Raw genomic sequence first — 26895 nt, forward strand, 5'->3', positions numbered from 1 at the left:
TTGTTTTTATTATATTGCATTAGAAGTTGTCTGGGGATGTGTATGAAAAATGTCATGTCACATGAGCGAAAGACAAAGCCTACATCACTGTAGCTATATTATGATTTGAACAATTTCCAACCTATAAACACTCAGGTACGGTTCACAACACACATCATGTCAGTCAGTATTAACAGAAGTCATTTTGTTTACTATACTGAAAGACCCAAAACTCAGTGATCAATGACCAAACACCAAAATTGACAAAGCAGGTGACAAAATATTTTTACTTAAAAGTTTATCATCTTTATTGCTCTTTCAGTCATGTATTTTTGATAAATCAGCTACTAACAGTTTGGCAAATACTGTTAGAGTGGCAAATATTTGACCAAAATAACGTTGATGCTAGAAACAAATTGTTACTGGCAGTGTATTTCCTATCAATGCTGAGTGTTAACTTAATGTAATAAAACTTAAGATATAACAATTAAACTTTATTTGATAATGAACATTAGAATATCATCACAAATTAGAATACTGTTTACACCTCATAAAAGCAAAGTAAAGCATTTTCTGTATGTACCTGATTGATTATAGCATCCATATCAAGTATTCAAGTATACTACTGTTTCATTTGCTAATTGACCACATTAGAAAGGCCTAATGCTAGGCATGTAAATAAATAATCTGAAACAGTATACTTTTGCACTTACTATGAATGCTATAAATGAGTGTAGCATAAAAAGAAAGTGCTTTACTTCAGTGTTACTCGTTGTATTGGTACACAACCAAGTAACTTTTTACCATGTCTAATTATTTCAAGTTCCAACGTTAACCTTTACTGAGATTATCACAAATCATTTGAAAGATTTACATTATTACAAACTGTAGTTAAAGACATGCAGTGTCTTACATAATTGCAATGATTATTTTGAATAAAGTAAAACAAATGTTTAATTTCAAAATACTTCTGACACTGCTTTCTTGGAAGGAATGCTTCTTACAAATGACTTGTTATGTACGGAAAGAAACATTCTTGATTGCAATGCTCTGAATACAATGTAAATGTCTTCTCTGTCTTTTGGATACAAATGCTGTTTATTAAATTGGTAATAAGTTGATAATATATAACAAAGGGAATTGTTTATTACTTGGTATACATACAAGCAGGTGGTGATATAAAACCTTGACTGACAACCAGCAACTAGGTATTGATGCAAAACCAGGTGATCATGTAAAACCAGGTGCTGACTGATAACCTGGTGTTCATATAAAATCAGGTGTTGACTGACAACCAGATGCACATGTAAAACCCGGTGTTGACTGATAACCAGGTGCTCATATAAAACCAGATGCTTACTGACAGCTAGGTGTTTAACAACTAGGAGTTGAGGTAAAACCAGGTGTTTAAGAAATTGGTGTTCATTTAGAACCAGGTGCTGACTGACAACCAGTTGTGTAACAAGTAAATATAGATGTAAAACCAGGTGTTGACTGACAACTAGATGTTTAACAATCAGATATTAAGCTATGAATCACCACTGAAGATGTTGTTTTTGTGAGTTGTGAAAATTACATTCACTTTCACATGTTCTGTTTACAAAATCCTTGTCAAGACGGAAACTGCATCAACATTGGCATTTTGTTTGAACACATGCAACATTGTCTGTGTCTAGATCTGTTCCTGTCTCTCTTTTATTAATATACCTCTCTTTATTTTCACTTCCTGAATCTCCTAAAAATTGGACATACATGTGATCCGCCTGTAGACTTAGACTTGTACTCCACGTAGACGTGATCATCTGCTCCTGACATTGAACTCATACTACCTACACGACGTACAACCTGTAGAGGGAGACATAGAGAAAATGTCATCATAAAAGTCTGAAATTAATAATGTGGTCCATTATGCAAGAGAGGTAAAGTTACGGAATCCTGTGACAAATACACGAGTATTGGTGTAGAGTGCTTGTGGTATTCTCAGCTGCTATACTTTCATGAACAAAATGAAAATGTAGCAAAAATCACAGCAAGCACGAAGATAAATATCCTGAGTGACTACTCTCTAGTACTCACACAACAGGGGATTCTATAGTAACAAATTTCATAAAACACAATTGTGTGTTAAACGTGATTTATAGCGCGCCCCAATGGTAGATATTTTCCACCCTTTTTTTCATCAGCTGATTTTTGCTAATTATTCTTTCCATTCTCGTTATCATTTTTCGTGTTTACCCCATTTGTTGTTCCTTTCTCTCAAATTGAAGCAATATATATAACTTATGTTGGTTAACACATCTATGTCTAATTTTAAATAAACATTTTCATTAAATATTTCATAATGTGCACTGCTACGACATTACTCAATTTTCGACAAAAATTGACAACGTTATAATTATCTTAAATTTCTAGTTTTGAGGAAAAACCGTAGGTTTCGCAAAATACGTCAGATATGTTGCACTTTGAAAGATTGAATTTCGAGCCCTAAGTAGGATTTCAACAGATTGGTGATCGCGCACATTGATGGTTATTAAGCACGTGCCGACGTCTCTACATGAGTACATAAATGACATGCGCAGACAAAATGTCACTTGACCGACCGTGACCTTTTAAAGTATCGACCATTTCAATAGTACCACAGTAGTTTGTTTCGTTCGTCTTGTGAACACAAAGCTCAGGACTACGCACTGTCGTTGAACATTCATCACAATGGCGTTCGGGTTCTTAATTATATTAGCAGGTATGGCAAAGGTGCCTATAGCAGAGGTGAGTGTAAAGCTAGAGTGTTACATCACGGAACGTTATATTTCTTGCGAGCGACTTTGAGAATGTACTTATGCGGATAAAGTTTTGAAGAGTTTTAATAACAAACCCAGCTCTATCACACACCAAGCCACAGATATATCATTTTCCAACATGGGTTTATTAATAAACCCATCTCAACCGTAGCTCCAGTTCATAGCGTAAATGGATATTAAGTGATCTAAAGAAAATCATCTGTCTACCTGATACAATGCTGAAAGGTCACAACACCACACTTTCATGAACAGCCTGATGGGGACGAGAGTACTTCAAAATCCATTTACGCCTGTCTGTGACCTTGATAGCGGTCAAGCACAGTTTTATTAGCAGCCTGTAGACGAGGGAGCGGTCTCTGACCTTTTTGAAAACCCCGGGTTATTAATACTCCATTTTAAGGGTCAGCCAGACATATCATATTCGGTTGATTTGCATGGGTTCAGATTTCACTCGGGAAAAGCCTTTTGAAAATTAAGATTTTAATTAACGAAGGACTTTCAAAAGTAACCTGTGACGTCATAGAAATACGCCAATCACAACATGTCGGTCCTAACCTTGGGGTCGATAATGCATTTCCAGCTTTTTGAGTCAGGCTTGACAACAGATGAAGGCAGCACGCCCCTAATTCGTCTGCTTTAAGTTTAAGTTGACAACGAAGGTGTTACAGATTCTATGGAACATTTCTTTATGAGTCAGCAGGTCATTGTACATGCGTAATTCAACAGTACCCATTGTACAGTGTGTATTCAACATGGCTAATAAAGCGTCGAGATTTCAACATTTCAACAATTAACATGACGGCTTACGCATGCACGTGGCCTTGCTTGAAACGTGCTAGAAATACTGCGTCAATAACAAAAGTTTCACTCAAATCGGAATGTACGCCGGGATGTGTGTTACCTATTTGACAAGTCCTGTCACGCCAGAACTTTAGCTGGTTCGTTTTAAGATGGTGTCGATTATCAAAATCAAGCCAATTCCTTCTTATCACACACATTGCAGTATTTCAATTTAAAGTCATGTTTACAAGTAAATGTTGAAGAAATGAACTATACACAAGCATTATTTGGGGGGCTCATATCGCTTCTACGTAATTGCCATATTTGTAGTAAAACGCACTGCATAACTCAAAAAATATCACATGGAAGTTTTCTTGTATGACTGTAACCTTTGACCTATATTGACCTATAGCATAGACCATCAAAATTAAGCCATTGCTTGCTTATTGCAGACACGTTTTATTAATTATGTGTGGGTAGATAATGTCTATAAATAATGCAGAACAAGATAAACGTACCCATTCATTGTTTATGGTGCTCATATCCCTTTTCACTCAATGGCAAGCAAATGTCTAGCAAAAAATCATGATTTACCACATAACTCAAATAAGTTGATATACAGAGACTACATTCAAGTGTCTACCCTGACATTACCAGTTTTAAACTTTCTGTTGAGACATTAACCTTTGGCCTTGACATTGATCTCTGGTATCAAATACCGAAATTCAGCAGTTTCCTGCATTATCACAGACACTTTGAAGTATTTATTTGTTGCCACCAATTTTTTGAAATCATGTCTCCATTCAGTCATATGGAAGTAATGTATTTGAGGGGTACGTGTCTTATACGAAGACATGTCTTCATTAAATCGCTAAAACAGATGTCCCGAGATTAATTATGTCTATTTCTCTTACAGACGATATTTCCTTTCCTTCAATCCTGCTCACTCATACTAGCTATAATCTACAGACATGTACTACATCCAAAGAAAGTAAGCCCAACGACAAGACACATTGTAGCAACTGCCATAGGTTTAACAATAGGATTTAGTTGTTATTCATGGTAAGTATTTAGTCACTCTCAAGATCTAATTCCCTGATTCACAGACCAGGAAAGCTTTTTACCACCAGTGTCTCTTTTGTAACTTGGAACTGTTCCCCATATAATTGAAACCCATCTTCTTCAATCAGGTGGCAACGTAGAAACTGAAACTAGTATATATGATATCAGATATACAAGTCTCGGGTACAACACCGTAACATCCTCTCACCAAATTACCACCACATTTCGAATAAACGCTAGTTTGAAAAAATGATGCTGTTTACAGGTGGTCCGAGTCATTCTTTACATATGTGCTGACACATTGCTTTCACCACTTCCTGAGATGACCACAATTGTCATGGATTGTGGTACAACCGTCGCCACGTAAGACGTAGCAAGCGCATTTGTTGCAAACAGGGAAAGTAAAGAAATACATTGGATTAATCACACTTGGCACACCATGTTTGAACTTCAAAGACTTGTATTAACCTCATGGTTTAATAAGAACTATTTACGGTCTCTTAATACGTGTACATTAAATGCAAGGGGAACTTGAAATTCGTTTGTTAATATGAACTATCACGTAAACAGTCTAATCAAATGATAAAATGTAATACATCTCTTTCTCCATACTTCCAATATGCTGTGCCACGCGTTATTAACCCAATTAATTTACAATGATGTAGGCTTGGTTTTTTCACTCATGCAACATAATATATTTTATACATACTCAGACAACGTCTAATGCAAAAGAAACGATTACATAGTTGCCACACACAGTTGGGAAGCAGAAGTAGTTAAGTTGATGATTTTCAGTTAGAAAATAAAATAAAAACATCATGTTGATGTGCAATGTTTTCATTAGAAGCCTGTTTTTAAAGAATAGCAATGCTTATCACTGTTCAGTGTGATTGGGTACAGGTTCTTGCTGTGTTTATTGCGTCTCTGTTATTGATAGTCTAGAGTCTAAATAAGTATGCCTATCTTTGTCCATTAGTAAAGGACCAAGCCAACATCATATTAGCTATATGTACTTTGCTTGTTTGTAACACGTTCCACTTGTAAATGCTTGTCTGTCGATAGCTGCATTCATTGAAGGAGTAATTTCTGTTCGCACTATCTTGCAGGTCCATGCTTCATTTACTTCTCCAGTCAACAATTGGATACTTTCTAATGAAGTTTTTGAATCGGAAATATATGGCCGTGGTTGTATTTTTTGTTTCAATGACCTACCTTTCTATGGAACATCTTCGTAAAACAATAAGGGGTTCTTCGGAGCTTCTCGACCATGAAACGTACGTACGTTGCCCGACCTATCAAAATGTCACTTTCACATTTCCAGCAACACCATAGATGTTACAGAAGATTTTTCTTATTAGCTTGTACATGCTGCTAGTAGTAAACGACGTAACAAGATATGTGAGACTGGTGACCAGGTGTCATGTTGAGATATACACAGTAACAAAAGCGTACAAATATCCCTTACACAGTGTTTGTTTTTGTTTTTGTTATTAAAATACCAATCAGGCACTTTGTAAGTGATGTTTGTGTACTTTCTTTATTGTTACTATCTCTACATGAAACCATGTGATCATTCACACTCGATCTCGATACATCATTTAATAGATTTTTCAAGGTAAGACGACTTATCCTGTATATATCGAAGTGGAGTATCTAGACATTTCTATTAAACTTGTATATACAAGTTGATATTTCATACGGTTTAAACGCCAGCTTTCAATTGCAAATATCTTGCTGTAGAGTACCCTCGTTAGGAACAGCCACCTGGATAATGAACTAACATTTGAACAATTTTGAATGGTTATAACAGAAGGAAAAGTGTAATATAATATGAAAAATGTCAATGCATTATCTGTAAAGCGGGAAGCAGCCTGAGAGTCGAACCTGTTTACATTCAACATTATAGACACCATGATGGTATTACCGTAATAAACTTCAGTGTGTATTTTGTTTGATTATTTGGATCAAAATTTAACCTTTTATTTTCATAATTTATCCAGCCCTATGATGATAATAACGATGAAGATAACCAGTGTTGCATTTGGATTACAAGACGGTGGGTAATGTCATTTGCATACTAATAGTGTTCGTGGCATACCAACAGTGTCATCTACATACTAATACTGCCACTTGCATCCTGATGATGTCATTTGCATAGTAATGGTGTAAATTACATACTAATACAGTTCACTTACATACTAACACTGGTCTTAGCATACCAACAATGTAATGTAGATATCAATAGTGTTATTTACATACTAATGCTGTTCTTAGCATACTAACTGTGCTATTTATATACTAATACTGTCCTTAGCACACTGACTATCATTTACATATTAATACAGTTCTTAGCATACTAATCGTGTAATTTACATATTAAAAGTATAATTTAAACTACAAATACTGTTCTTAGCATACCAACAGTATTATTTACATATTGTCACCTCAAGTCTAATAGTGCCATTTACATGCTAATAGTATAATTTGCATACTAACAATTCCATTTGCATTCTGATACTGTTATATGCATACTAATAGTTTCCATATTCAAACTAAACTAGTGACATCCTGTTATTTGACTTCCCTACCAGTTTTCAACCCATTAAATTTAATCGTATTTATAACCATCTTGTCCACTAACAGGATCATCAACAGATAGTTCAAATCAACACCCAAAACAAAGGCTGGTTGTAATAAGGTAGGTGACGCACATACATACATACATACATACATACATACATACATACATACATACATACATACATACATATACATACATACATACATACATACATACATACTCAACGATATACCCAACGCCGCAATCATGTGCATGTGCTTCGACGAATGGGCATCTGTGTGTATGTATTACTATATTGCACAATACAGCTTATCATCCCCATGACTAAATACAACTCCAAGAAGTACCCTCTGAAAGTTCATATTAATATACTTACATGTAAGCACCCCTTACAGTGTAACCTGGCGCATACTGAGCACTATTAATCACTCAATCCGTCTATAGCATATTTGTGATTAGGAGACACGATACCTATTTCAGTTTATTGACAATATACTGCAATTGCTGCAAAATGCGAACACGTGTATTCTTATTACTGTACATGTACATTGCAACCCCTTTCTTACAGACGGTTTCCCTCGATCATTGAATACTACAGCTACATCTTCCACTTCCAAACTTTCATAGTCGGACCATTTTGTTTCTATACTGACTACATTGATTTCATAGAAGGGAAACATCTTATACCATACAAAATCAAAACTAAAGATGGCAAAGAAGTTATTATCAACAAGGAACCGTCTGTGATGGTAAGTTTGTTACATAGTTTTGATGTCTAGCTTCTCTGAACACTTGTATGTACATGTATCATATACAGTCTTTGTATGTACACCTTGTGCATGACGAATGACTACGTGCACCGAGTATGATATCCGACCTTACAGACATACGTACATTTACCCATGCATACAGAACAAATCTATGGATTGCTTATTGGTATCATTTGAACATAATGAATTTTAGCTCTATATCTGTGATTTTTGAAATCCCAGTAAAAGTTAGTTGTGGAAAACGTTGTTCAAATGTCCGCCACCTATTCTCAGTAAAGGAAAGCTTGACTAGACTTCACTCTGCCTTCGCGATATCCCCTGCATACCCGCGATATGTACACTGGTTTCCATGGCAAATGTAATAAACAAAATTCGAAACGTGGTAACATCGCTAGTACGCAGAGAGTTTACATACTTTTTTTAGAAAATGGTGATTCAGACACACAGACTTTTCCACCCCTCATATAAAACCTTCCTTACGGAATGTAAAAATGGTTACTATTGTCGATGTCATGAAAATATATTGTAATTGTTGTTGCATAGAATCATTTTTTTCTTGAAACTATTTAAATTCGACAAATTGTCAAATGTAGTCATTTTTTCTACAGCAATTGACACTTGAGTCAAACGTTTCCCTCGGTGCAGTTTTAATAGTGTCACTAATTTCCTTGTGAAACCAAATATCGAAAGTTGTTAATTATGTGCGTTTTTTGCATAAATTAACTTGCAAATATTTTATTTACCCATGCATATTTTGGTTTTTGTTTGTTTGTTTGTTTGTTTGTTTGTTTGTTTGTTTATTTATATGTAACACGGTTCCTGGGCTTCATGTGGTCTAATTGCACTGATTGTGTATTTTTCAGGAAGCTGTCTTTTGGAAAACGGTGCTTTGTATTATATCAGCGACAATTGTTGGTGTGTTTGGTCATTTATATCCTATCAAAGGCGTTCTTAGTAAGTGTTCAATCACATGTATAACATTGAAATAATGGGACACGTGTTTAGAAGAATTGAACTACACACACACACACACACACATTCACTCACACACACATACATACATACATACATACATACATACATACATACATACATACATACATATGATTAATTTATTTATTTATACTCACATTCAGTCATTCTCTCTCACAAACGTGTACATACATACATGTGTACATACATGTGTACATACATACATACATACATACATACATACAAACATACATACATACATACATACATACATACATACATACATACATACATACTTACTATATATACATATATATACTTGCACTAACTTTATGTATAATAATGGTAACCATGATCATATTCTAGGTGAAGACGTTCTGCAGTCCTCTCCAATTGCAATACACCGTGTAATGTATGTAACATTGGCATCGTTTTTGTTAGCATTTAAGTATACCGTTGGATTTACATCTGGTGAGTATCCACCTACGTAATTTCATCATATTTCCACTTCTCCTCCCTAAAGTCAACTTAGAGAAGACAAATTCTATATGTACCGTACGTGCACGATTTGGTGGATGGACAATAAATCGTGTTTACCTATGTTATATTGCTTGAGATTAAATTAGCATGTCTTTGAAGACAATTATATCAATACGCAGCATTAGGTTTAAACAGCACAAGAGAATTAATTAATATGCACCACAAATCTTTCTACCTGCAACACCTATTGCCAAATGGGTTAGTTCTTTCAGATATTTAGTAGCATTTTTTTTGTATGTATGTACTACACGGTGGGAGTGCAGATGGTAACAGAGTCTTGTTTATGTTTACAAAAGGGGTCGTTCACGGTAAATGTACTGAGAACAAAGGTCAGTGAATGTACCCGAAATAAACATCTACACCTTACCTGAAATTTCCAACAAGACTACTTACCTACATACTACCCATAGGATGGAGAAATAAATATCTTAAGAAATCACGTTGAGGGGAAACATACAGCGAATTTCATAGTACCGTTCAGTTTTCTGTTTGATACAACCACGCAGGAACCAATAAGAAATTGGACATGCTACACATTAAGATAGCAAGATCGAATGAGTACAGTTTCTTGCAACATTTTGTCTAAGTTAAATAACCTACATACAGACATCAAATGAATTGAATTAAATTGATTTGAATTGAATTGAATTGAAGGAAAACATTGGCGCCCGAATGTCTTCATGGAGTTGCAATACATTTAAATGATTTATTTCATTTAGATTTCATTAAATGCTACCTTGCTATTGACGTGTGTGGCATATGCAGTTTCTTCTTGGTTTTTCCGTCGTTGTATCAAACAGAAAAGCTGAACAGTATTGTGAAATTCATTGTATATGCATTTATGTACAACACTCAATCATCAGATAGGCAAGTGTTTCAAATGCATTGATTCTTTGGGGGTACACCAGCATACAAATTCCAATATTATGGCCAATCTTATTCAGAATTTGTGTTTAGTGAGTTTATAATTATTCGTGGCCACACTGCTCTGTCACTTCGACTACATTCTAAGACACAAGACTGTTACCAATTTCACTACCATTGTGTACTGAAATTAAGACTGCTACTGATCATGACTATAGGGGAAGATAAGATAACAACTGTGGCAATTAGATGTTGTGGGTAGAAAGCTTTTTATTGTAAAGCGAAACATTTATAAGTACAACAAAATCCAACAACGAGATATCATTCAGATAGACAGACATACAGACAGACAGACAGACAGACAGACAGACTTATACAATGTGAAATTATAAAATCACAACATTGAGAAAATAACCGCTCATACTTCGTTGATGTCTTCCTATCTAGCTGACGTAGTATGCAATGCATCTGGTTTTGGTTTCAATGGCTATGATGAAAACGGTAAACCTAAATGGGACTTGCTGACTTCAATGTACTTTGGGAAATTTATGGTAAAGTTGAACTTGACATACTTTTATATACTAGTACACGTACAAATCGTTTTCAAGAAATTAAAGTAGAGAACTTTCTTAAATTGACATATTGTTACAGAAAATCAGTGCGAACGTTGTTTCCTAGTACTTAACGACTACGATATATTTCGCGCAATACGAACTTTGCCAATATCAAATATATTACTACTACACATATAGTAGTTTAAGCTTTTTCCGTCGTCATATGACAATGTTACTCCACGGAATATCAAACAGTTAGTTTAAAATATAATCACCACTCAGTCTGTTTAATAAACTAATTTTTAAAAAGCTCGACCAATGAATTTGAGGTCTGGTCACTTGCCAACAAAAACAATGACCATTATGAGCAGTATAAATTTCTAAGATAGCTAAAATATATTAAATGACACGATTTAATATAACTGAGTAGTAGTCACAACATCCTGCCTGTAGTTGATGAAACGAGGCAACAAATCAAGTGCCTTAACAAACGAGTCAAACGCTATAGAGCCAAGAAAACTTAGTATTATCTTCGTAAGGCAAATGGAGTGGCACATTTTTGTTTCCGTTTAAACTATATAAGAACTCTATGTCGGTTAATTGTTGGCGTATTGTTTGGTTTGTTAATATGTCCTTGAACTACACATTTCGACATATAAAGTAGAGCACACTTATCACAAGTATATACAAGTAATCAAATTTTAACTATATATGAATGGTGACATTTAAATATATGGGGAATTAGCGACAGATGCATGCACAGCCTGGACATGATGTATATAGTGATTACTTATGTTCACCTCGTTCGCTTAAAAAGCACTTCATTTTGTATATAAATAACAAAACCTTTTACACATTTACAGTGGTTACAATTTGTAATATATTGACCTGCAAACACAATGGTGGATTTTTTTCCTATAGAAGACATTAGTCAAGTTGTTTTATTCACTAATTTCTCATCCATATGGCCAAGATGAAAAGATGAGGTTTCATTCTCTGAATATTGACTTGTATATTATTTCAGATGTCAACTGATATAAATGATAATGTCACCAGTTGGAGCATCACTACTGTTCGTTGGTTGAAATATGTCTGTTATTATCGTGTGCCTTATTACAAAGTCCTGTTGACAATTTTACTGTCGGCTGTATGGCATGGATTTTATCCAGGATACTATTGGACACTTATGCTGAATGCGTTTATTGCCCAAACGACATCGAGAAGGGTAGGTAGACGTTTTCACATTTTCAAAATTTTTATCCGAACAGATATGAGTAAGTGTTCTAGATTTCATATTAACCTTAGGTAATTAAGGCGGGGGGTGGGGGGGGGGTGGCTGCGGGGGAATTGGGTGAAGGCATTAAATAAATTGGGGGTTCAGAGGGGGATGAAAATTCAGATGGTCTGAAAGGGGCCCATATTTTACTCATTATTTGAACCAAATTAAACCTCAGCAGCGGTAGTTTAGGAGTAAATTTAACAATTTCTTGCGGCCTCCCCGCAAAAGGTTTTAATAGCTTTATCAGTGTATGAGATGGTTGACTCATGCGAATGTGTTTGTGTATGCCTTAATATCTCTCTCCCTCCCTCTCCCCTCCTCTCTCTCTCTCTCTCTCTCTCTCTCTCTCTCTCTCTCTCTCTCTCTCTCTCTCTCTCTCTCTCTCTCTCTCTCTCTCTCTCTCTCTCTCTCTCTCTCTCTCTCTCTCTCTCTCGCTCTTTTTTTGTTAGTATGTATGGACGCTGAAGGTGATGATATTCCATACATAAGGATAGTCTTGTGTAAGACCTGACTGACATGTGCTATCGAAAGCTGTCGAACAAAGTCGAGGGAGGACAGTATGTACTGAACACCTGGGAAGTCTGTTTAGTGTAGCCCAAGGGATTAGCAGCTAGATTAACCACGGGATAGAAGAACTGTACTCGCTTCTTGTGCGACTCTGTCAATTCAAATTTCAAGATCAAGGATATATTTGATAATAAATTGTGTATTTATTTTCGCTGCAGGTGCACCAGTACATGAATCGATTCAGCATTTTCAAAACAACATCAGGGAAATGGGTGTATAATGGTATTTTTTGGATCCTCAATACTTTATACCTCCACTACATGGTTTTGCCATTTGTGCTTCTCTACAACCACGAAATCATACTGTATTACAGGTAAATGAACGTAGCTTCACCTTTGACCTATGATCGGAAAATTGCTTTTAGTACCCAAACAAAACGGTTGCGAGTTGCACCTACTCCAAAAGTTTGAAACGTTGGAAATATCTAGTATTTGAAAATTGGAAGAAATCACCCCGAGCTAGTTTAATTGGCAAGTAAACCACTTAGGGAGATCTCCATTGTTGCATGCTGTCCTTATCTTTAAAAAAAATGTGAACAATGTGGTTCAGTACAGAACTTGCAATCTAAATTGTGCAAACTCAGATTCAATGAACTATGGGTTAACTTATTTTGTAGTTCCTAATATCTTATCGGGGGCAATCAATGAAATAACCCCCTGTAAGAGTCTATAAAACCAAGGCTAGCTTCTGTATCATTTGTAGTTGTTACAGACGAGATTATTTCCAACAGTGATTGAATCGCATTTATCATATTTCCCTGAATACACAATCCAAGAAGACACGCTCAAATGTTTCCTATTACGCATGTGCGACTTGGACTTTGAACTTGTTTAATGCACGTATTGACCATGTTATCCATACATTTCTTTTGTCGACCATCACAAGACATACGTACAGGTGTCTGAAAGTAAAATATTCCTTAATAACTCCGACAAGTAAATGTACATGCAATCTCAATATGACTTGCAATTCTTTACAGTTTGCATTGGCACTATAATTTATTACTTGCGTTCCTTATGGTTTTATTCTACAGATCTGTATATTTCTGTGGTCACGTGATATCGTTCTTGTTGCTATGTATACTGCCTAACAAGGAGACCACTAGGGGGACAACATCCAGTGAACCTTCACCATTAATTGCAAATGGAAGTCAAGTCCAGGGTGCAAGAAAGGACCAGTAAACATTATTGTCTGTAGTGTCCTTAAAGTTCGATTATTGACTTTCAATGGTGATATTTTGTACATCTTATATCGTACCTATCAATCACATTAGCCAGGTTCTGACACAGTAGGAGATGAGATCTCTCTATTGTTTCTGCCTACACTCATATTAGAGTGCTTAATTTAAACACTTCAAACCTTAACTTAACACAAGAAATATTATCTCTCATCAATAATGGACATGAACATTTGCACACAAAGATTGGAATCCTTCACCATTACCAAGAGGCTGCTCACTTGCCCTTTGACATCCAAAGATGCTCACTTGAGTTTTGACATTGCCAAGAGGTTGTTCACTTGACCTTTGGCATTATCAAGAGGGTGCTCACTTGCCCTTGACATTGCCAAGAGGTTGCTCACTTGATGTTCAACATTACCTGGGGCTTCATGTCTTGGCCTATGACATCACCGGGAGGTTGGTCATGACAATTACCAAGAATTCACTCACTTGCCCTTTGACCTCAAGAGGTTGATCACTTGATCTTTGACATTATCACGAGGTTGCTCACTTGACCTTTGACATTACCAAGAGGTTGTTCACTTGCATGTTTATTCATTTATCTTTCAAACAATGGATTTAGCTTTCCAGATGTCGTTGAGGCTGTACTTGTTTGGATTGCCAAATAAGTTGTAAAACACTGTAATTGTATTTAATATATATATAGCAAAAACTCTAGCCTGTCATGACTTATTTCTGCCTTGAGCACATTTGTATTGATTAATGCTATCACAATTCCTTCGTCTTGACAAATATAACGAATGTCTAGACCAAGAGGTTGTTTGTAATAGATGTGACATCATCCCCAAGTTATCCCATAAACCCCTGCACAACATTTCAAAATGGCTGAACACATGTCAAGTGCAGTAGAGCTTTTTTTACAAGATTTTGATGTTGTGTCATTTTATCAACCAAAATCATATGTAACGTAGAAGTGTATAGAAGGCAGAAATAGGCCTGACCAAACTACTCCTTTAAAGCAAATTAAATAACATTTTTTGTTTATGTATCATACACATATTAAGATGTTTCATCAGGATAGCACATTACCCTAGGAAGTGAATATATGAAACATTTTCAATCATATTACAAATATATAGCTGTAGGTTGTTTGGTTGTACATGCCCCTAGTATATATAATAATTTACTACTCTTGATGCATACATGTACAATAAACAAGGTCAGCAGTTTGAGATCAAAATTCACATTTTCACATAAATTATACAAAATTTGTAAGATCATCAGTTTGGCACGAATAGTCTTTCACCTAGACACCCTTCCAAACATTGTTACCAACTTTCAAACACATTTGACAGACATTTTTAGAGTTGAAGATTTTTGACCAACTAATTTTTTTACAAATAGGAATATGTACTTCATCAATAATACCTTCAATAATACACTTTAATTCTCCTAACAAAGTTTCAGTGCAATTTCGATGAGTAATTATGTGGATGTAAGTTTTTAATAATATTTACTGTCCAAATTCACACAACTATTTTGATTTGAACAATTTCGCAACTAAACACTCAGGTAAGGTTCACGACACACATCACGACAGTCAGTATTAACAAGTGATTTTATTTACTATACTGAAAGAATGACCAAACACCAAAATTGACAAAGGTGACCAATATTTTTGCTTAAAAGTTGATCATCTTTATTCTCTTTCAGTCATCTGTGATAAATAAGTTACAAGTAACACTGCAGTAAAGTACTTTCTATATGTGCTACACTCGTTTATAGCCATCATATCAAGTTTAAAAGTATACTGTTTCAGTTGGTTTATTTACAAGCCAAGCATGTGGCCTTTCTAATGTTGTAAATCAGCAAATGAAATAGTATACTTTTACACTTGATATAGATGCTATAAACGATTATGGTATATACAGAAAATGCTTTACTTTGGTGTTATAAGTTGTACCAGGTCGCACTTAAAGTCACACTCACAGTTTGGCAAATACTGTCGGAGTGGAAGATTTGACCAAAAATAACATTGATGCAAGAAAAAAATTGTTACTGGCAGTGTATTTCATATCCACACTGAGTGTATTCAATTGAGCAAACTGAAGATATCATAAGTAAGCCTTGTTTGATAATGGGCATTTGAATTTTATCACAAATTAGAATAATGTTTACAACCCATAATACCAAAGTAAAGCATTTTCTGCATGTACCACAATCGTTCATAGCATCCATATCAAGTGTTAAAAGTATACTGTTTCATTTGTTAATTGATCATATTAGAAAGGCCTCATGTTAGGCTTGTAAATAAACCAATTAAAACAGTATACTTTTACACTTGATATGAATGCTATAAATGAGTGTAGCACATAGAGAAAGTGCTTTTATACTTCAGTGTTACTCGTTGTATTAGTACACGACCAAGTAACTTGTTACCATGTCGAATTATTTCAAGTTCCAACGTTAACCTTTACTGACATTATCACAAATCATTTGAAAGATTTACATTATTACAAACTGTGGTTAAAGACATGCAGTGTCTTACATAATTGCAATGATTATTTTGAATAAAGTAAAACAAATGTTTAATTTCAAAATACTTCTGCCGACTGCTTTCTTGGAAGGAATGCTTCTTAAAAATGACTGTTATGTATGGAAAGGAACATCCTTGATTGCAATGGTCTGAATGCAATGCAAATGTCTTCTTTGTCTTTTGGATACCAATGCTGTTTATTGAATTGGTAATAAGTTGATAATAGATAACACAGGGAATGGTTTATTACTTGGTATACATACAAGCAGGTTGTGATATAAAACCTTGACTGACAACCAGGAACTAGGTATTGATGCAAAACCAGGTGTTCATGTACAACCAGGTGTGACTGACAACCAGGTATTCATGTAAAACCAGGTGCTGACTGATAAACAGGTGTTGATTTAAAATCAGATGTTGACTGACAACCAGGTGTTTATGTAAAACCAGGGGTTGAGGTAAAACCAGGTGCTGACTGACAGCTAGGTGTTTGACAACCAGGAGTTGAGGTAAAACCAGGTGTTGATGTACAATGAGGTGTTTAACAACCAGGTGTTAGCTATAAATCACCACTGAAGATGTTTTTGAGTAGTGAAAATTAAATTCACTTTCACATGTTCTGTCTACAAAATTTCATCAAGACAGAAACTGAGTCAACATTTAAATATATACCATTTGGCACTTCTTTTGAACACATGCAAAAATGTCTGTTTTTGCCCCTGTCTCTGTTGTACTAATAGCTCTCTCTTTAGGTCAGACTCTTCATTTTCACTTCCTGAATCTCCTAAAAAGGGGATGTACATGTGATCCGTCTTTAGACTTAGACTTGTACTCCATGTAGACGTGATCATCAGCTCCTGACATTGAACTCATACTACCTACACGACGTACAACCTGTAGAGGGAGACAGAGAGAAAATATCATCATAAAAGTCTGATGGATAGCTAAAAATTGAGACCGAAATTAATGATATGGCCCATTATGCAAGAGAGGTAAAGTTACTGAATCCTGTGACAAATACACGAGTGTTAGTGGATAGTATACTCAGAGTGCTTGTGGTGTTCTCAGCAGCTATACTTTCATGAATGAAGTGAAAATACAGCAAAAAACAAAGCAAGCACAAAGATAAATACCTTGCGTATCTACTCTGGTACTCACACATCAGGAAATTTCTATAGTTACTACATATATTTATCCAAAACAACAAATTTCGCAAAACACAGTTTTGCATTCACATGATTTTATGCACATCGTGTAACACTCGCATGCTAATTTGCATACTGGTATGTTTCTGGTAGTGCACTGCATGTATATACACCAATGAAACGTATCAAACATACATATGTGTAATAATCCGCAAGGTTTAATGTGTGGTCCTTATAATTACATGTATATTGAACTCATGATACCAATGCGTTTTGAACTCTTGTTACTTCAGTCAAATATGGACATCACACACATAATACTGTCAATATTTAAGGAAATATGGTCACCAACAAATAGAGACTATGCACAGTTGGGTATACAAAATTATGCATGATGTAAAATGTGGCTCATATAGCCTAAAATCTTGACGTACTTTCTGAACACTGTGAATGCTGTCATTACAAGTTTTAAAGTCAAACAGGAGAAACATGAATAATAGCATGAGTTTCTTACCTGTGATCCCCCAGGTCTTGAGGATGTTTCACCAATAACTCTCTCTTCCTCAGCATCAGCGTCACTTGCAGCTAACACTTGTTGTAGTAACCTCTGCTGTTCTTGTTTGGTTGAATACAGTAAGTTTCCCTGACATGGTATAAATGTACAGATAAGACTTAAAACTTACAACATCAACCTTTCACAGCACTGATACAATCAATAAGTATGATGATAAAATCTAGTAATGTTACACATATTCATTCAATGCCATCATGGTCAATTCAAGACTGCTGATATTAGGAATAAATTTAGCAAAACCACACATCTGGATACTTTAGTGTACACTTGGCAATGCTCACTTTATGGATGTTGAGACACACATTGACAACATATTATTATACAACCAAAGATGCCATTTCCTATTTGTGTGTGTGTATTGTTGATAGTGCCATGTCAAGTCAAACCCTGTTACAAAACTGTCACCATCAAGAAAATTTTTCACATTTTATAATATAAATTTATATATAATTTCCTTGTATAACTCAGTATTTGATAAGCACATAAATCTAAAACATATCAGTAAGCATTATTTCTGCACACCACCAAACCAGTATACCATATTCCAGTTACCTATTTTTCAGCCATTTTTAAGAGAGCAGTGTCACAAGAGAGTGCCCCAGATTGAAGAAAATGAAGGCTAAAACTATGCCAACACACCATAGAACAAGAAGCAATATTTTGAAAATTACACCATCTTAAACAGAAGCAGAACCATTCAGACTCACTGAGAATGACATGGACTTTTGATGATTTTTGCAAAGGAAACCTACAGTGCTCAGCTATTGAGGCCCTCATTTCCTTGCTTCTGAATAGCACTCCTACTAGCCAAACTATGCAATCTTTCATAACCAGAAGACGATGTATTTAGCTTTTATTTCCACTACACCATTGCATCCTGCATCTCATTTTAACAGGGTTTTGACGACCTCATTAGATAGCTTGCTGGCCCCTGGTCTATACTCACCTCATCAATTCCAGCTAATTTAGTTATCACTTTGAAACTATAACCTTGATTGACAAGAAATGTCTGTCTTTTGTTTGAGTAGAACATCTCCTGAGTGTCTTGAGATACCAATGTGTAGAAGTAGGCATTGTATTCCTCTGCTGCAGAACCTGGTTGGTAGTGAATGATAAAATGTTAATAAAAAACCCATGCATAGCAACATCATACATATAAGTATGTATGTGTGAGGAGGGGGGGGGGGGGTGTTGATGGATGTATGGATGGATGGTCGGAAGGACGGATGGAAGGATGGATGGATGGATGAACGGATGTACGGATAGACCAAAAAGTGGTTGAAAGAATGGCTGGCAGGATGGAATATATAGATGAACATATGTATGCACAAGAAGTGACCAAATCAACTTCCAGAAAAATCAAATGGTATCAATTGTTATTATCATGATCATATTATTACAAACAACCTAATAGGCATAACTAGAACAATACACATCATTACCTTTCTTTGCCCTGAGAATTCTACCAAGTCTCTGAGCTTCTTGTCGCCTAGATCCACCATGAGATGACACTTGTATCAATACATTGGCCTCAGGCAGATCAAAGGACGTATCACCAACCTACAAATAAACAAACCAGCATAGTGATATTACCTGTATTGCAGGCTAAAGGAGGTATAGACACTGTCAACATCTCATTGTCACTTATAAATGCTCACCATTATTGCACCTGGAATGTATTTTCAAACTGTTTTGTTAGAAATAATGATTTTAATACTCATAATATCATACATCCTGAACAGAATTAAATCACCTGTGAGTAAAATAATAATAATCTTTATTTATACTGGATAGTTCTTTAAGCATATAAACACTTGTCTCCCAAAAAGTCCAGTGAGGGCCATCCCTCATGGGTTCAGTGTTAATGCAGGAGGAAACCGAAGTACCCGGGGAAAACCTGCGTTGTTCGGTAGAGTCAAACTGAATGACACTCTTCTTACTTACAGTGTGGTAAATTTAATTGAACCCTGAATGGGGTTTGAACCCCAACCACAGTGGTAAGAGGCAAGTGGTTTAACCACTCGGCCACCGACAACCCCACTGTATTTGTGTAGCTGTACATATAATGTATGGTACAATAAATCCAATTCAGGTCTGCACCATAAATTCAGAACCCCGTTCTGATCAAAATTTCAACCTGTTGTTGTACTACTTATGGATAACATCAACATCTGATTAACATGTATAATGGCTAAATATTGGCCTTTCAGAACTGTTTAATAATGTGAATTTATTGCGGTTGTCTGATCGCAAATACAGTACTCTTGTTACAGCAAGTAGGGCTTTAAACTGGAAAGATTTTATCCGATGGGTTCATTATGCATATCTACGCCCACAAGACATAATCTTAACATAATCATTAAAGACAAAATTTGCGCTGCGATACTCCAACACATCGGCGTATCGAAGAGCATATCAGAACAGGCCACAGTAAACAGTAATTATTGGATCGGAATGGGGGTGTTTTTTTGGCTAAACACATGGCACAATGTATACTAGGAATATTTTTAGTCAAACTTTGAACAATACAGCAATTCTTCAGTCATTTTACCATATTGCTTTCCTCCCAAATACCCAGTATGTAGACTTACCTTTGATATAAAAATGGTATTGACAGCAGGGTTGTGTTTGAAGTTTTGTAAGATTTGCATTCTCTCACCTTGAGTGGTAGGACCATAAATGTATGGCCTGAGAAACAACATAAAAACACGGAAAGTCAAAATCAGAAATAAAATGCTTGTCAAGGAGATCGTAAATAAAATGCAAAACCATTTCATCACCTGTATTTTAGGATCATAATTTGAATAACTCTTCCTTCATATTAATAATGCTAATATGGATAACTGATTCATTCAAGTATATTATGATTTTCTTTTGTGTATTTAACATGTTACCTATTTAAATGGGGGAATGGCCAATGATTAGCATTGTGTTTGTTATTTTGCCAGCCCCATTCACACAGTATTCAAATTCACAAAGGTCTTTTCTCTCATTTTCTTTCTCTTTTAGTATCTGTAGCAACTTCTTTCTTGTGATGTAAGTGAATCTTTTATGTGTGGCAAATAAATAAATTCTTAATTTGTTTACACTGTTCTTTTAGTGTGAAGATCAAATATTGGTTCATGGTGATATTCCATTATACAGATAGTAAATTAGAAAATTACAAAAGATGGCAGTTTAAACCCCAATCTTTTAAATCCCATGGTTTGAGATTATCATAGGTATTATTATAAATCAAATGATTATCAGGAAATAGCTTCATTTCAGGGAGAAATTGACTTGAAATTGACACTTACTTGCCCATTGCAATTGCATAGTGTTTCAAGGCAAACACATTGTCAGAGAACACAATCACTTTATCATTCCTCTGTTCATGATATTTCACCAGAAACTGACATGCCCTGAACTTGTTGGGATTCATTACATACAGTAACTGAAATAGATGTGAACGAAAAATGAAATAAAGTTGAGAATATTGAATATGAAAGATCACTAAGTTAGCTTCTGGCTGACTAGATCTAAATGTCAAAAGTTACATCTTCAAGAGAGGGGCTGCGATTTCATTGTGACTGTAATTAGCAATGGTGCTTAGCTGTCGAAAAGATGTCCTCAGATGGACTCTGTTCTGATTTCCTCATGTTGTAACTACCATAGTTGCACTGAGGTATAGTAGTGGGATTTAAATCAGAAATTAAGTAAAATCCTAACGCTGTGGTTATCAAATTTAGTAGTAATATATGTTATTGGACAAAGATGATATTCCACAGCTGACAAGGATATATCACACTACTATTTTGATAACATTTTCATATCTACTTCAAAATCAGTGGTTTGAGAGTAAATCTTAATTTATCATGAGAGGTTACTAAGGAATAACAAAAAAGATCAACACAACTGTTAACTTTTTCAAGGAAAACTCTTGTTTCATAAAAGTTTATTGGTGACTTACAATTCTTTTCTTGGTCTTGATAGCCAGGTATTCCCTGTAGAACTCTGGAGTCATAGGGCACCACACCTCAGCACATTGGACCTTAGCAATAAAACCTAAATCTTGTAACTCCATCCAGTTGGCCTCGTATAATTTAGGTCCAATCAAGAAATTCAGATCAGCTATTTTATCATCTTCTCTGACCAGTGTAGCTGTTAGTCCTAGCTTACAGTGGGCCTGTACAGCTGTTAATACTCTACGGAATTGTCTGGCTGGTATGGTGTGTACCTCTGTAAAAAATATGTCAATACATTCACTACATGAACCTATAAAAGGGGGTTGGGGTTCCATTTGGACTTTCAGCTATGACAAGACCATGGCCAGAGAAGGCTTAAAAAACATGTGTGAACAGTTGGGGTTTTCACACTGGGACTTCAGGCTATGACAAGGCCATGGCAAGGAATGAGCAAAGGCTTAAACAAGTGTGAATAGTTTGGCCCAAGCCAGGTTCAGACAAGATTTGATCCCAGAGTAAAGAAGTGGTTTCGAATCAGATTAAAATTTGTCTTGGACCAAGATTACCAGTGGAAATGTGGAAAGGGGATATTCAATCCAGGATTAATTTATTCAGTAGATAATGTAACACCAGGGATTCAATGACAGGTTCTTCCATTAGTGTTATCTTATCAATGGACCCATAAGGATTACATTATCAATTCAGATTAGGATTAAAACTATGATGTAGATAATAGCTCTCTGCCAAAGTTGGTTTAGAAGAAAAGAATGATCCTATGAATTTGGGCTTTTCGAGGGTTGTGTTCTATTCTCATGTCACATGTGAGTTTTACCTTATTCATGAAACCATAAAGATTACATAAGATTAACCTTCAGTTGAGGACTATCTTTTACTATTTTAGTGTTGCCAGACTACAAATGTATATGCTCACCGTCAAGCAGCATGAGTCCCCACTCCTGTTCCCTGATCCATTCCATCATTTTTTCAGCTTCCCATGATCTTTTAGTTGAGTGCCCCATCATGGAATATGTACTTATGAGTACGCTGCAACCTACATGGACAACACACATATGAATTACAGTGAGCTGGTCACCACAGCAGCCAGAAAAACAAAGTCATTATAAAGCATGACATTGGTGGTGCTATATCATAAATAGGGCTATTAAAATATTAGTAAAGTCTTGGGCAGATTCAGGATAAAAGGTGTGAGCGATCTGTTAGCTACATGTACATGTACATGTACATGTAGTTTGTCCACAGTGACGGACTGTGACTTCACTACCTCTCATTGTAGACAAGAGCCAGCATAGTTAAATAGCTCCAGTGCTGTGGACAGGCTAATAAAAGATCGCTAACTGCTTTTACCATAAACTCATCCATCTATCAAATCACTTGTTATTTGACTTTGATGACCAACTCTTCAGGCAAGGACATGACTTTCTTTTTACCTACTCTACATGTGGCATTGTTCACGACAACAAAATTAATGCATTTACATGTGACTTATCCATAGGTTTATCTTTGGCATTGTTCACGACAACAGACAATATTTAAATGTGACTTACCCATAGGTTTATCTTTGGCATCTGATGTAAATCTACATATCATGCTATCATCTATATTAGACCAGAGTTTAAACTGAGACTTCCACTGTTCTACCGACACACCTGATGTACATAACACCATACATCGTTTCCTTACGGTGCACGAAGCAGTTACTCCGACCAGAGTTTTACCAGCACCTGAAATAGTAAGTACAGTATTCACATAAACATGAATTGCATGGCACACAAAACTTCCACAGCTATACAAATTTACAGTATATGTCCATGTACACACCATATCTATCTATGTAATGGCTTGTATTTTTGTTCAGTTAGATGTTACTCCCAAATACTTTTCTTTGTTTAGCCAAGGAAAATATGAGTGACCTAAGTAAGAGGCCTTTGTCACTACGAGTCCCTAGATGAGTAGTGACAACCCCTAGGTCGCGAGTATTTTCTGGCTGAATGGAGGAAAATATTGGAGAATAATATAATAATACCAGTGCCAGTAATAGCAAAGAAAAGTCATGGAAAGTAATGGCAAGTTTGAGTGTGTTCACTCATATTTCGAACACATCAGAACCAGTGACATAGACAAGCATTATCATGGTGTAGATATGTGCATTGCCATGACCTCCAATGACCAGAGTATATATTCCATATTTTTTGTTCAACTTGGCTTGTGCATGATAAAGTGTACATTACACAATGTGAAGAGACTAATGTTTCATTTGTCAAGATTTCAGAGTTCTGCATAGTTCACAACCTTCATATTGATTCCTAATATATCTCTAAAAAGAGGTGGAGAAATATCACATGGTATCGAATTGACCTTCTGACCTTCTTGGTTGAGAAATGCTCTCTACAAGTCCGAATGGTAACACAATGACCCCTGACCCCTCCATCACTTTTAGTTGAGAAATACTCTCCACAAGGTAACATAATGACCTCTGACCCCTCCATCACTAGTAGTTGAGAAATACTCTCCACAAGGTAACATAATGACCCCTGACCCTGTTATTCTTGGTTGTGAAATACTCACCACATGGTAGTACAATGACCCCTGACCTGGCCCTGCCATTACCAAACATTTTCCGTAAGCTCTTCTCTTGGTAAGGTCTTAAAACTGCCATAGGTTTCAAGTCAACACTGGGAAAGAAAATAAAAATACAATTATTATAAAGTTGATATAATATTTGAATGAAATACAAGACCATTTATTCTTCATAATATAGTCTGCGTGTTTACTTACTTTACATCAGGATTAACAGAGTCATTTCTGAAGTCATACTCGGCCAGCAAAGGATACTCTAATTCTATACACCTACAAGAAAATGAACAAAACATAGTTATTAAAGTTTCAACCATTTTGCACATAATCACCACAAGAGGGTGCCCTAGATTTGGTAAGTGAGGGCTAAAATTTGGTCATAGCCACTGATTATATCATACACTAGTAGAAAAAATAGTACAGTTTACGACACTTTCCGTACTATAGTTCAGATTGAGTTCAATTCTGTACTTTTATGCTGATGAGGTGGACGTTTCTGTACTTTCCCATTAGCGCCTGTCTAATCGGATTATACTCGATCTGAAAAATAGTTCAGATTGCGAGTCGGAAGTGATTTGAATACATTTGCATTTAGTTCAGAATATATTCATGAGTTCACCCACATAACCGGGCAGTAAACAAATGAATATTCAAATCTACCGTGCTTGCAATCAATACGTACATAAACGCTATACGTGTAGCTAGTGTATTCGATACATATGTATGTATATAAGCAGGCTTATGATATGAACTACATGGTTAGGACGTACGTAGATTGTAATATCACAGGGCTCATTTTGAAATAAATGTTCGTAGTACGCCTTTTCATTATGCACTACATACCGCCACCACTAAACGTGTTTCACATTTCTACGCGTTTGATGCATAGTAATACAGATTTAGATGACATGACAATCGTTTCCAATAATAGTTTAAAATTGGGCCACAAATATTGCTAGTGTATGGAGCTTCTTAACAAACCTGACCGGCCAATAGCGTCAACAAACTCACAGTAGAGACGTGCTGACAGATTTGAGTCTGTGGACATTATTTCTAGCTAAGTAAAATTGAGTGACTATTGGGAATATTATATGGCATCCATGTCGTCCATGTCGTCTATAGTTTCTGACTGACCGTGTTATGTACAACGTAACGCTGAACGAAATACGGTCCATCAGGAATTAACTAGACTAACCTCTATGGGAATAGTATTCTTGTCCATGTGTCGTTTATAGAACAATTAAGTGTTAGGGTGTGATCTTCACAGTAATAAACAAGCCTTTAGAAGAACAACAGGTATTCACGCCTCAAATATCTTGGGCATCATCCAAATTACGATCATGAGCACCAAAGTAAAGGAAATACTTAATGACGTTCGGCATGCAGAACCCCCCCCCCCCCCCCCCGGGCCCGTACCTATGGGTACATGCCCGGCATCCATGTAACTGTTATATCACTCTACGTGACGATTCTGAGGGCCCTCATCTCTTATTCTCTTGTTTTATTTCAATTATACTCATAACTCCTGTTTTTATAGTATAACTGTACAATTGGCTTCGATCAGTGCATGAGTGCACATTGCACAGATATCTGCAGAATACTTAAAAGGATTATGGGTAATGTATGCATATGCGGGAAAAACAAACTGCTGTAAGGAGCATAGTCTCGCTGCCAGACTCGAGACTATCGTCCCTAATCTGTTTACCGAGCGGCGCAGCCGCGAGAATAGAGGGGGACTGGTCCCGCTCTTCTCGCGGCTGCGCCGCTCGGTAAACAGATTAGGGACGATAGTCTCGAGTCTGGCAGCGAGACTATAAGGAGCACTGACTTTGCCCTCATATCTTCATCCCATTTTGCACTGAAGAAGTTTCACATGGCTCTCATATTTCATATATACTCTTTCTAAATATATGGTGATGCAACATGAGTAAAAATAACTGGGGTTAACTAAGTTTGGTAGTCAATATAGCAGGTTTACCATCAAACTGACGCAAAATTTGTTTCAAATTTGTCTAGTAAAAACCGTTGGCCCAGTTGTCGATTAGGCTTACAAGTTACACAAAGCATGATAAGACACTGTGAATGGTGCAAATAAACAACGTGCGAAATGCCAAATACCAAATGCAAACAATACAAGCGAACAAAAGGGCCTGTATGCACTCTAATAGCCCGATA

The 26895-nt window shown here is 36.0% G+C and overlaps 2 protein-coding genes across 2 annotated transcripts in view; one reads left to right on the forward strand and one right to left on the reverse strand.

The window, feature by feature from the left end:
- The first annotated feature begins 2688 nt into the window (after window positions 1–2688).
- Window positions 2689–13927, forward strand: LOC144433764 (lysophospholipid acyltransferase 6-like). The gene is made up of 11 exons (XM_078122127.1): window positions 2689–2745; window positions 4474–4619; window positions 6620–6675; window positions 7263–7317; window positions 7769–7949; window positions 8834–8924; window positions 9309–9413; window positions 10794–10897; window positions 11925–12125; window positions 12905–13059; window positions 13780–13927. The coding sequence occupies exons 1-11, from the start codon at window positions 2689–2691 to the stop codon at window positions 13925–13927; spliced, it is 1299 nt and encodes a 432-aa protein (XP_077978253.1).
- Window positions 13928–14483: 556 nt separating this feature from the next.
- LOC144433602 (general transcription and DNA repair factor IIH helicase/translocase subunit XPB-like) overlaps window positions 14484–26895 on the reverse strand; it is a 35749-nt gene continuing 23337 nt past the window's right edge. Inside the window, exons 9-19 of the mRNA XM_078121934.1 lie at window positions 24922–24993; window positions 24712–24818; window positions 23691–23867; window positions 23057–23176; window positions 22131–22399; window positions 21478–21614; window positions 20773–20869; window positions 19624–19741; window positions 19128–19276; window positions 18122–18250; window positions 14484–17356 (exon numbers count right to left, since the gene is read on the reverse strand). Coding sequence (XP_077978060.1) covers window positions 17231–17356; window positions 18122–18250; window positions 19128–19276; window positions 19624–19741; window positions 20773–20869; window positions 21478–21614; window positions 22131–22399; window positions 23057–23176; window positions 23691–23867; window positions 24712–24818; window positions 24922–24993 — 1501 coding nt within the window. The 3' untranslated portion in view covers window positions 14484–17230. The remainder of the gene's footprint in view (window positions 17357–18121; window positions 18251–19127; window positions 19277–19623; window positions 19742–20772; window positions 20870–21477; window positions 21615–22130; window positions 22400–23056; window positions 23177–23690; window positions 23868–24711; window positions 24819–24921; window positions 24994–26895) is intronic.

The sequence above is a fragment of the Glandiceps talaboti genome, chromosome 4 (assembly GCF_964340395.1).
Source record: "Glandiceps talaboti chromosome 4, keGlaTala1.1, whole genome shotgun sequence".
Classification (NCBI taxonomy): Eukaryota; Metazoa; Hemichordata; class Enteropneusta; family Spengelidae; genus Glandiceps; species Glandiceps talaboti.